The sequence below is a fragment of the Megalops cyprinoides genome, chromosome 12 (genome assembly GCF_013368585.1).
Source record: "Megalops cyprinoides isolate fMegCyp1 chromosome 12, fMegCyp1.pri, whole genome shotgun sequence".
Classification (NCBI taxonomy): Eukaryota; Metazoa; Chordata; class Actinopteri; order Elopiformes; family Megalopidae; genus Megalops; species Megalops cyprinoides.
The window spans coordinates 24,845,719-24,858,087 of record NC_050594.1 but is presented as its reverse complement, the minus strand read 5'-3'; the positions used below and the strand labels follow the sequence as shown (position 1 = coordinate 24,858,087).

The 12,369-nt window shown below is 43.7% G+C and overlaps 1 protein-coding gene across 9 annotated transcripts in view; it reads left to right on the top strand.

Moving 5' to 3' along the window:
* foxn3 (forkhead box N3) overlaps positions 1-10,674 on the top strand; it is a 65,678-nt gene extending 55,004 nt beyond the window's left edge. For 8 of the 9 annotated variants that reach the window (XM_036541847.1, XM_036541851.1, XM_036541853.1 and 5 more), the window contains exons 5-7: positions 6,797-6,859; positions 8,095-8,203; positions 10,124-10,674. In XM_036541847.1, coding sequence (XP_036397740.1) covers positions 6,797-6,859; positions 8,095-8,203; positions 10,124-10,637 — 686 coding nt within the window. In that variant the 3' untranslated portion in view covers positions 10,638-10,674. The remainder of the gene's footprint in view (positions 1-6,796; positions 6,860-8,094; positions 8,204-10,123) is intronic. The other variant, XM_036541854.1, reaches the window with a different exon arrangement.
* The last annotated feature ends 1,695 nt before the right edge of the window (positions 10,675-12,369 follow it).

Genomic DNA, 12,369 nt, shown 5'->3' with positions numbered 1-12,369 from the left:
CTGGCTGCCTGCCCGCCACTCTTAATGTAGTGCCAGCAGGAAAAAAAAGAAACCCTCCGATGAGAAAAGAAAAATGAAAAAAGAGCAAAGCCATTTGAACTCTTCTGCTATCGTTTGAGCGGTAATTTAGTAAAGGGTGTCGCGCAACATTGATACTGCCTCACTGTTTACCTTTTAATTAACCTTGCGCACGGGCTGCTATTGATAGAGAGGGCATTGTGAGGAAAAACAGCCTGTGAACTTAAGAAAAGCTTCACGGTTTAAAGGTGGGAGGGTGGGTGGGGGGGGGGGGCACGTTACCATGGCAACGGCGCAACTAGCGGTGGAGGAATGGGGAGTTCACGTGTGCGCCGCGGGAGGAGTTTGACACCTCAGGAACAGGAAGTCTCTCAACTCCGTCTCCGTGTGTCCTCTGAAGCGTCCAACGAGCGTCGCCTGCCGTGAAAAAGCTCTACCGTTAGCGGGGCTGCTCTGGGACTCCACATAAATCAAATCCTAGAAGACCTTTCTGTTATGTCTGTTGCAGATTTTGGTGGGGAACAGACTGCTCTCGTACAAAGTCCTTGTTTGGCTTTTTATTGTTACTGGAGCATCTTCGACAGCCTTTGAACGCAGCTGCGGTGCCTGCTCCGAGACGGGGCGGGATTTGTCGGAGGGCTGAAAAAGGGGAGGAGGGAGGAAAAAAAAGAGAAAAGTTTGTTAATCTGCAAGAAATGTTGCTGGCGAGAGATCTCATTGGAACACAAGCTCGGAATCCATCATCATAGCCCAGCAGTTCCATCGCCATTGTGTTTGAAAAATGTTTGGGGAACATGCGTCAGCGGGCACTAAATTTCCCACTCCCCTGTGGAAGATAGCGGTATCACTTGGCTGCACCGGCTTTTAATTCTGTCTAATGTTGTCATTTATCACACAAGAAAATATTTGTCCTCAGACCGATACCCCCAAATCCAATCTGTGGGCTACAGTGCTTTGGGGAGCAGAATTCAGCTAAATGCATGGGCTTTATATGTAGAACGGCAGCTGCCCGGTTTATAGCACTGTGGCATCTGCACATGCCTTCCCCTCTGTGATGAAATGCTAAACTGAATCACTCCGGGAAAACGAGTCTGTCTGCATTAACCTGCAAAATGACTGCGTCTCCTTTTGAGAGAAATTACCTGCTCCCGATGATAAAGTCTGCGAAGAACCGTGCATTTTTTATGAGGGGGATGGATGTTGATTGAGAGGAAAATGTGCTTTGCAAAGCTGAAATGAAATGCCGGCTTTGCCGCAGCTGAATTTGTAATGCTGTAGTTGTCTCTTTACCATTTACTGGTGGGGCAGTCAATCTTGATTCTCCAGCCGCTTCTCCCTCTCGTGGTTGTTGGGTGATCTGATATTTATTGCACTGTGGAGAGTTAAGTCACTCCTCGTCCTGGTCTGAAATCATGTCGAATGGCAGAAACTCAAGTTGTGGATCAAGTACATTCCCAACAGGGACCATTAAGGTATTTGGAAGAAAACAATATTTTCCATAGCCTTCGTCTTTTGGTTTTTGAATTTATTCTGTCACAGCATTCCTCTACTCCCTAAGAGATTGTTTTTGCTCTAGCTGTATCCACTCACCCAAGACTTCCATTTGAATTAATACCCATTAAATTGCTATTAAACAGACACAGTTACCCAGCAACAACATGGATGGCCTAGTTTTAATCTCAGCGACATGTTTGCATTACTATTTATATTTTTCACACTGTGTTGCCTTCAGTTTGAAAATGAAATGTTTGCAGCCACAGAGTGGCCACAGAAGAATAGTATTGTTATTTTGTTTAATTTAATTACACCTTATCTAAGATGGTGTCAAAAGAGCCATTACTGCTCCTGTAGTGTTTCAGAATTTTCTCTTGAAACAGAAATTCCCATTGAGCTATTGATTTCCATTAGATATGAAGCACAGGGCCTTTTTTGTTATTAAAAGATCTTATTTTAAAATTCTTTATTTTCTTTTGATCTTTTCAGTCATGCACTAGTTAGCTTGTGCAGTAGTATTTTGTCTTCTCATCTGAAGTGCACTATTCAGCAGTCACAATATGACATTACTGTATTCCAAAGTAACCCAGATTCACAGAGACCCTTGGAATTGGTTTGCCGGGGCTTAATTCTAAATCTTTTCCGGGTGTAATGATCAGAAAATGCCCCAGTTTCCTTTCCCGAAATGGAGGCAGTGCAGTAAGAAGGCACAGCAGACGATGGAGCCAGGGCAAACAGCGAGGGCAGGACTGGGAAAATTAAAGGTTCATCAAAAGGGCTCTGCAGATAAATCAAGAGGCAGCGTTTCCTTCTCATTTGTCAATTTGAGGAAGGAGTCTCCCTTATTTTAATTTGCCCTACACAGAATAGTGATGTGTTAAAACAGAGGTGTGTAATTCATTGTCTTGTTCCAAGCCAACTGCGGTGCCGTTGCGATTTCTGTAACAAACGGACAAACGGAACTCTCGGAAACAAATGGAATATGCTTTAAGCTGGCATTTTAATGTCATGTTATGAATGTGTAACAAGACAACTTTTCATGGGCAGGTTTTAAACCCTCAGGCTGAATGTTGTCCAGCTGTATCAGACCTTTTAAAAATCAGGAACTTCGCATATCCCAGTCGTGCCATCAGCGACACAGATCTCTGAACTGACTGATAGAGAGAACTAGGCTTTATGACACAATGGCAGTGTAGTGTGTGAATGTAAAGAGGATGTTAAAATGGCACTGTGAATGGCTTCTGAGCCAGAAAGATAGTACTTTAATCAACAATGTCTGCTGCTGTGCTTTTATAAATAAAGCACTCCTAACTCTCTGGCCCGACCAAGCGTGTCATTGTACCCGAATGTACAAATTACGCACCCTCAAGGCCTGTGTTTTGTTGTGTGAAAACAATGGCTAAGAGCACTCCCAAAATACCTCTGTAAAAAGCAAACTGCTGTCAGGGAGCCCTTGAAGATGAACGCATTAACCAGTGTCAATAGATAGATCTTCTCAAGGACCGTGCTCTGTGGAGGTATCCTGAACCACTACAGTTTGCAGGTTTTTGTTGCAAATCAATAAATATAGATATGTTCTACTTTTGAACAATCCAGAAATCTGTAATTGACTGATTATCGTCATAATCAGTTGATAACACAACCAACCGATTATGAGGGTGATCAGGCAATAATATAGTCAACTGATTATTTGATGTGAAGTGACATGAGGCTACACTGGTCGGTAGCATTGTTTTCATAGGAGGCTCATGTCATTACATAACGTAATGCAACTTGCTGAGTTTGCTTTCATCAAGATTATATCATAGTACACCAATAAATGGTTATTGTGCATTGGTTCTATTATTGTCTTATATGAGTTATTTTTATGTGTAAATAACACCATGTTTAATATCACAGTGGTTTAAAGTAAAAAATGATTTGGCACTGTGTGTTGTCTGTGTATTGCACTTGGGTCTGAAATTTGTTAGTGTAGGTGATCATTAGTGAGTTCCTCTGACAGGGTGCTTGTTCTTGTCTTGTTGCTACCATATTAAAGTCATGTCGGAGCCATGTGTAAAACAAAGAAGGAAAGTGTCTTGGATAAATAAAGATGGAAGAACCGGGTAGGCTTATCCCGTAATCTTTTCCAGGGCTTGATCTCAACTCTCCCATTTAAGAAAGCTTTTGACTGTCAGCGGAGTCCCTGCAGCTTGGTCTCTGAAACGCAGCCTTAGGGAAGAGTTACCAGTGGAAGCTGGCTGCTTCACCTCGGGCTCACGATAAAGCAGGCGCACACCAGGCCACCCTTCATTCCTTCATTCTACTGGATGACAGGTCACTGAGATTTCCAGCAGGACTGAATCAGCAGAGAAAATGGTGTGCTTTTCCCTGGCCCGGGAATGGGCTCGAGCAGACTTCTGTCTCTCATTCTCAGTGCTCTGGCTTTCGCTTACTACTTTGGTGTGTGTGTGTGCGCGCGCACGTGTGCATGTGTGTGCATGCACAGTTACTTACTGGATTACTGCAGTCAACCAGCATATCCAACTGCTCACTGTTGTTATCATTCAGTACATCTGGCTCTGAGCCTTTCTGTTCGATTTATTTTCTGCAGTTCGAACTTTTGCTTTTTTTCAGTGGTTAGACATTGGAGCATTTTGTTGATATTTTTACTAGGAGGTCTGTTTTTCTCATTGGTAATCCAAAAGCAGTTTTTAATATTCTGTGAAATTTAACTTGACATTTTCCACATTCATTTAGCCGGTTAGGTCTTCACATTATAGAAGATGTGAAGTGACACATTGTGCAATATAAATCCAAGGAGCAGATTTATAAGCAGATTTATAATTGTGCCACAGAAATCAAGTTTTATCTATATGGTCCTTACAAAGAAATAACACAGACAAAATTTCTGTGCTTCCAATGAATTTGTACTGGTTTGAGTTCCCCTCGGTGGCTAGTTGTGAGTTCAGTTGTTGAGTCTGATTTTTGTTTTATGTGAGATGGCGCTGACTTGCTAAGCGTACCTGATTTTTCCTGAAACAGATGACCATGATTGATTGGAGGTTACAGGGCCACAAATGCTTAGTATTTGATTTCTTTAAAACCTCTCCTCCAAGAACCCTCTCATTGCTCTAACAGTCATTGATCCCAGCATCCATTTGCATCATAGCCTATAATTTTAAAACACATTTTTAGCAAAAATATTTTGTTTCTCAATGTTGATTATGTTTAGTTTGATGGACAAGCCAAGCATCTTTATACATTCACTGTGATGGACAATCCAAGCATGGTTTCATTTGAACATATTATTGGAGCATGAATAATTTAGAATTCACGACAACTGCATGGTGAAGATTTTGTGCATGGTGTTTTTAATGATGCTTTTTTATTCTCTATAAAGAGGAGATTAGTGGGAGAGTGGGCAAAGAAGGTCAGGCATTAAAAGCTGGTCCCGAGCTGATTGGTGTGGTAGCGGCGCTGTTTCCAGGGCCATCTGCCCGAACATTAATACGCTTCACAGGAGGAGAAAAGCACCCCCCCCCCCCACCCCTCCACATCGGGTGCCCAGCAACACTCCCCACCAAGAGGGCTGGGACACCTTCCCATGGGCCCCATGAGGGAGCTGACCGGGGAGGATCTTGGGATGGGCGTCTGACAGGCTGTTTTGGGGCAGACTGGGACAGAGGCTTGTGTCCAGCGCTCTCCTGAGAAACATGGTGGCTTTGCATAGGTCTGACATTTTGAAGCAGAAGCTTCTCTGGGACTGCTAGGCCGTCCCAGTATGGCTCTGCACAACAGTCATAGTAACCCAGTGAGCTATACCTGTCCCTTGTCACAGAAATGAGCTGTGCCAATTAATCAATGAAAATGGGCAGTTTTTCCGTAAATATGTTGCTCTTTAATGTAGTGCAATGTGGTGCAGCTGATTGTAACCCTTGAACTGTAAATCAAGGGCTGAGTAAATCATGGACCAAAGACCCCTGTATACTCTAGTGTTTCTCTGCATGGGAACTACCTACAAGTATGTCCTTGCACCTATGGAATATCAAGTGCTGGTTTTAGGTGAAAAAATATCAATTCTATTTAACAGACCTTGTAAAACCAGGCTGCAGTATTGTTAACTGTCTTACAAGGGAAATTCGGCCTATCGTTTGGCTTGTTCCATGGCCTGAATTTTCGTAACTTTTTTTTTTGCAAGTAAGAACTTGACCTAAAAAAATGAAACCTGTTCGCGAGAGGAATCTCCCCAGGCGCAGCATGCTTTCAGACGTCCCCTTAATGTGTTCTGCGTGCTGAATGGAGTTCCCCCTTTTTGTTCGGCTGTTGTTTCTGATGCCGGGACGTAGGGATTTACACGGCCCGCTCACAATGGACGAAGCTCATTAGCCATTCAGTTTGCCAGTCCATCCACGTTAATCGGGCCGAGTGTGCGTCCCTCTGTCAATTCCGATTGTACACTTGGCTAGCCGGGGCTGGGCGCCAGCGGCTCCCTCTGTCATAGGGCGTCTCTTCACCTTTTCGGGCGCGCTCTAGCCCGAGGGAGGCGCTGAGCCACTCCGCCTGGCCAGATGTTCCTTTCAGGCCCTTTCAGCGGGCTGTCACCGAGTTGTGTACTGTCGCCATGGCAGTGGGGGGAGAGTTGCCGTGGCAACAGCGCTGCTGCTTAATGGGCAAAAAAAAGTGTACATGATTCCAAACGGATAATATTTTCCTTTTTTTTTAACCCTGGCCATCTGTTTTAGATTAGACTTGCCCTCCGTTGTGGAGCTCGACTCGTAGCGCATCCGCGAAGTTGATTGAGAGAGTGAGAGAGAAGGGCAGGTGCCGCCACAATGCGCTCCTTTTTACAGCCCAAGGACAGTTTGTCTTTTGTGTCGCTCTATCTATGGGCTACACTGTCAAAGGCACACTCCTCTGTTTTATGCTCATTAACAAAAGATTAAGAGCATCTACTATAAGCTCCCAGCTTACGGCTCCGTGGTTGTAATGTACAACTGATAAAATGACAAATTAAGTCCTCTTGTACTGAAGTGAATTTTAATTGCCTTGTAGTGCTTAAGTAAATACAGACTTAATTTTCCTTTCTTACCAGATTTGAAAGAACAACAATAAGCATCGGTTCTTAATTCGATGAGACACAACTGACTCAACCCGTTTATGATGGCTTCAATTTCTTTTTCTCTGATCCATCAATACAGATAAGTTTTGTTCCTGAGAAACCCAGAGGATATTGACCCAGGCTCGTCAGACTGAGGCACTTTTAACAGGTTTTAAAGTTCCCATCTCCCTTTGCATTTCTTAGATCCTGAAATTGATGCTGCTGCAACCATGATGCTTTTGAATTCGCCTGACCTCCCAACTTTTCGTGAGTACAACAGGCGGCATCTTGAGACCATGACTAACAGCTTAAAGGAGCTTTGTAAATTAAATAATCACAGTGTTGATGGAAATACTGAAAGAAACCCTTCATCGAAACTGGAATTACAGTATTAATGCAGTTACATCGCTGATCATTTCATGGCCTCACGGGAAAATTAAGAAAACTTTCCTGTTCAGCTCGCTTAATGTGAATCATGCGTTTCCAGATATGTGGTTGAGGTGCTGTTCTCTCTCTCTCTCGGTGCTCTGTGACCAGCCTACGACGAGCAGAGCTTTCATTTTCCGCTGGTTCTGCTAAAGGATTCTCGGAAAGTTTCAGAAATGCTTGGTCTCAGGGAAAAAAAAAAAAACAATCTCACTTGCTTTCCTTCCCATGGTGTTTTTTTTTTATTTTGGTCTGAGACAGAATGTTGATTCTCTGTCACTTACCAACGCTTATAAACCTGTTTAACTGATGGTTTAGATGGGGCACAAGTTCTTTTTGGCTGGTGTGAGAACAAAATCTTCTCTCCCTTTCTAAAGTTCAGTTTCCCTGAAGTACCAATGTGAATGTGAAAACCTGTGATTTGAAACTGCTGCCAGGTGAAGGGATGGTGCTGAAATGTGTAAATCCTTTCAGTGGTGGCAGTTTGCGCTGGGTCTCTGTGGGTGTTGTGGCTTTGCAGTGAATCAATAACCCATAATTCCCCCTGCATATATATATGTGTGTTTTTTGGTTTGTTTTCAAATTTTTTAAATGTAATTGAGGAACTTCCTGGAAAAAGCTCTGCACTGATATTGCGTGTGTGTCTGTGTCTGTGTATGTGTGAGTGTGAGTGTGCGTCTGTGTGTGTAGTATCAGTAAATGACTTGTAAAATACCAAAAACCAATACCAAAAACAGACACTTCCTCTGTGTGGTATGTGTGACAGTGTGTAATAGAATGATGGTCTGAATACTTCTTTGTGTGTGTGTGTGTGTGTGTGTGTGTGTGTGTGTGTGTGTGTGCGTGTGTGTGCGTGTGTGTGCATGTGTATGTGTGTGTATGTGTGTGTGTGTGTGTGTTTGTGTGTGTGTGTGTGCAATGGCAGTGACAGTCTGCTGCATGTGTGGGTGTGTGTGTGTTTGAGAGAGAGGGAGAGAAGTGTGAGTCTGTGTTCGACAGCAGTCACAGTCTGTTTCCTCCTCGTGTGTGTGTGCTCTGTATGTAGCCTCTCTGTAGTGACCCTGCTCTCTCCTCAGTCCCTCAGGGAGTGATCCAGAATGGTGCCAGGATGATGGGGCAGAGCATGTTCCCAGGAATCAGACCCCTTCCCATCAACCCTATCGGGAGCAGGACGGCCACAGTGAGGTCAGCATAACCGTCCCCGCCATCTCCACTGATCATGTGACCCTGCACTCTCTCCTTACACTTCAGCCATCTCCACAGCCCCGGACACTGCAGACCAAACGAGCAGCATTATCCCTGATTTTTATCATCTGACCCATCAGTTCCAGCGGTGTGTCTCAGTGAAATCTGTTCCCAGTGGCGTCACATGACTCATACCAGCATGGAAGACACTTTAGCCACCATGGAAGTCAGCTGTACACATCAGTGCATTTTATTCCCACACACTCAAAGTCAGAGCCGCTCACATGTCCTTTACAGGCCGGAGGGTTCCCAGTGTCAGACCGCAGGTACAACCTACTATAACACACGAAGAAGCCGGCAGCCCTGTAAGGCCTTGACCAACACATGTACACCTAATTACTTAAGCCTGCCCAAAAGTCCTGCATATGTGATGCCATGAATATTTCATCAAATAGGAGTTTTAATGGCATGAGATGTGCAGGAGGGACTGCCTGTTAGTCTGTGAAACATTTATAAGCCCTCCACAATATGGCTAAAGCTAATGCAAGGAGGGCTGGAGTGAGAGTCTTGGCAAGCCGGGAACACACTGTACCTTGACAGTGAAAGGAAATCCACAGAGCCGACTATTCAGGTTGGTTTACAGACAAGTGTGGACAGACAGTCTTTGCCTCGGGGCTGCCAGGTGTGCACACCCGACATTATCATAACAGCGCCTCCGTCGCTCTATCAGAACAATATGTTAATTATCACCGGTGACGAGACATCGGAAAAATAAATAAAATTTTGTGACGAGGAGAAGCGGAATGACAAATGACGGTAATTTTCCTGCGCTGTGAATCCGCGCTTCTGGCTCGGATTTGAGAAGGAGCCGCGCCACGCTCCCGCTCTCGGCCCTCCATCCGTTCCCCCGGTTTATAGTGATGGAGCCCAGTTCCAGCCCATTGGCTCCCCCTGCTAAGCAGGCAGACTAATGGCAGCTCCTGTGGTGGGGAGCCAGAGAAAAGTAAATGTGCCTCATTCTCGCCGTAGTGACTGACACTGCATTTAGGCATTAATTATTGAATACAGTTTTCTTAGCGTGCAGCTCAGTGACTATAATTTATGAGTCATAAATGCGCAAACTAGACAGGGAGGAAAAGGCTCTCAGGTTTATTTTCCCTGGCCCCATGGCGGTGTTTGAGATGCACACTAAAAAGAGATGAAAGTAACCATGTTTATTTGCATACATTCACATTTTCATTTCACTGTACAGTATATATACACTCTCTTGATCAACAAGCATTGTTACTTGCTATGATTAAAGAATGTGTCTTGAGGTGTCTTAAAGACATTGGAAATTGTCACAGAAGCAATGAGCAAGACATTATTATTAACCCCCTTAGCAATTAGCCACATAAGCATGCTGTCTGCCTGCTGAAGTTGTGCCCTAACATTAGGGTGCATTTCTAAAAGATAATTGTCTAATTAAATTAACCGATAAGTAATTTTATTTCCCAGTCGTGTTTAAGTGGATCCCTGTTCTGCCTACACCTCCTTGGTGTGTAATTTGTTTGCATGCTAAGAGAACAGTATCCATATGAATGAGCAGGTAACCTCGTACGCTGAATGTCAGTGAGCTAGCTGTGTGCAGGTGTATATATTATATATTGTTGGCATTTAGCAGACGCTTTTGTCCAGATTGACTTACATAGGTTACAATTTTTAACGTGTTATCCATTTATGCAGCTGGTTATTTATTGAGGCAATTCTAGGTTAAGTACCTCGGCCAAGGGTACAGCAGCAGCACCCCAGTGGGTAATCAAACCAGCAACCTTTCGGTTACAAGTCCTGCTCCTTACCACCGCTGCACTGTGAGAATATGAATACGTGATTGTGTTGAACACCTGTGTCCTGACGGGGGTGCGTCTCTTTGCGGAACAGGTCAGTCCTGGGTGGGTACAGAATGCGCAGCGACAGTGAGCCCTCCTGCGACTCCCCGCTGGTCAGCAGCGACCCCAAGGAGGATCACAACTACAGCAGCGCCAAATCTTCCAGCCTCCGCGGCGGGGGCGCCTCACCCAGCTCCGCCCCAGGGGAAGAGGCGCCCCGAGAGGGCAGCGAGGCCAGCTTCCACTACAACGACACCAACAGCGACACGGAGGACGATGACAAGGGCAAGATCAAGAAGGAGCCCAAGGACTTGGCCCTGGACGCCGTCTCCCTGGCCCAGCACAAGAAACGGCAACATTTGACAAAAGCCAAACAGAAAGTGTCCAGCGATACGCTGCCCCTAAAAAAACGGCGCACGGAGAAGCCTCCCGAAAGCGACGACGAGGAGATGAAGGAGGCGGCCGGGTCCCTCCTGCACCTGGCAGGGGTGCGGGCCTGTTTAAACAATATCACCAATCGGACGGCAAAGGGGCAGAAAGAGCAAAAAGATTCTATGAAAAACTAAGACTGAATAAAGAAAAAAAACATCACTTTTAATAGAATTTACAATTTTTGTTTTTTTTTTCAGGACATCAGGTGAATTCTAATGATTTGTGGCAATATCAACAATCACTTTGTTTTCCTATCCTTTTAGATACTGTTGTTTGAGGGTTTTTTTCTTTAAAGGAGATTAAAGCCATAGCAAAACTTTTTTCTGATGTTCAGCTAATTTAGGAACACATTTTTGTCAGCTGAAAGAGAGCGCAAGAGAGACAAACGAAAAGTCAAAAAGTCAAACTCCCCAATATTACCGATTGGCACTGGTGCAGACATCGCAGGGAATTATGGCTTTATTTATTGTCCAGACAAAAAAAAATCTGTAGCAATTTCCCCAACTACAATGCAGCTAGGGCAAAAAAAAGCTGAGCCATTTCAATGTGATATTGCAAGGGGAAGAGCAGCCCATCCAGCTGTAGTTTTGCAGTCATCCTTGCATTGATACCCTGGCAGGCAGCACTACAGCAGCAAGTGTCTCCACTGTTAACACTTGGATAGGATAGTGCCAAAGACGAACCCTTGGTGAGCCAGCAATGACGATTACACTTCCTTTACTACTGTGTTGTCACTGTGGCTGGCATTCTAACTGCTAATCAAGGTCAATTACAGGACAGAGTGCCAAGACTGAAAAGACGTTGATATTTTAGGGACAAGAATTGGATGCTGGTTGCCGTTATTGGTTTTCACCACAGAATTCAGTCTTCTATAAATGTAAGAAAACTGATTTAAAAAGCCATAAGCTGTTGTATCAGATCAGTGTGTGCAAAAAAAAAAAAAACAACAAACAAAAACTATTGAAATGTCTTCAAAACTGCCTGTGTTCCTTTTGTAAGCAATTGAATTGTTAAAGTTATAATTAAGTGATATGAAAATAGTGATATTTTCTCTGTGGCACAGTAAAACTGAATAACTTGATGGGAAAAAAATGATGCTACAAAACCTGCCAATAGTATTTTAGCGACAAAAAATAATGAAATAACTGTGGAGTTATTTTTGTGTTACTTTTTTTTTTTCTTTCCAACCCTCATGTCGTAATAAGCAATGTCATCCAGTCAGGATAACACTGTACAAAAGTTACACTAGATTTTTTCCTTTATTAATTTAAGCAATGTAGCCAGCAGGATTTTCCAAATCGTGTTGCATGGGTTCTGTAAACAAAATGAACTGTTTTTTATTCAAAGTTCATGTAAGGTAAATAATGTATTTAGCATGGAGCATGAATTATTTTCATATATAGATCCTAGAGAAAAAGGCTTTGCCTCTAATTTTTATGCCCATAGGCCTAGAATTTTGTTTTGTGTTTATTTGATTTGATTGTTTTTTGTCTTTTTCATATTTGTTTTGAAGCAGGATTTTAAAAGTTAAACCTTCTTCAGGGACAAAATACTGACTGTTGGGAAACTTACTCTGCAATATGAAGACTTCACATTTCCAGTCGGGCTCGAGTGGTCAATGAAACTGCCTTGTTGTCTGCACCCTCAGCCTACTTCTGCTTTTCAAAAGTATAATGTTCAAATGTCCGGGGTTTTTGATCTTTAAATGTTTTAGCTTGCATAATTAAGGAGAAGTTAGTAGTGAGTGTGAGTCTCCCAAACCCCCCCCCCCAGGTCCTGTGCCACCACCCAACATCGTGCCTGCACATGTGTGTTCATGTTCTGAACGTCTTCGATATTTCAGGGTCTTCCTTTTTAACCACAACT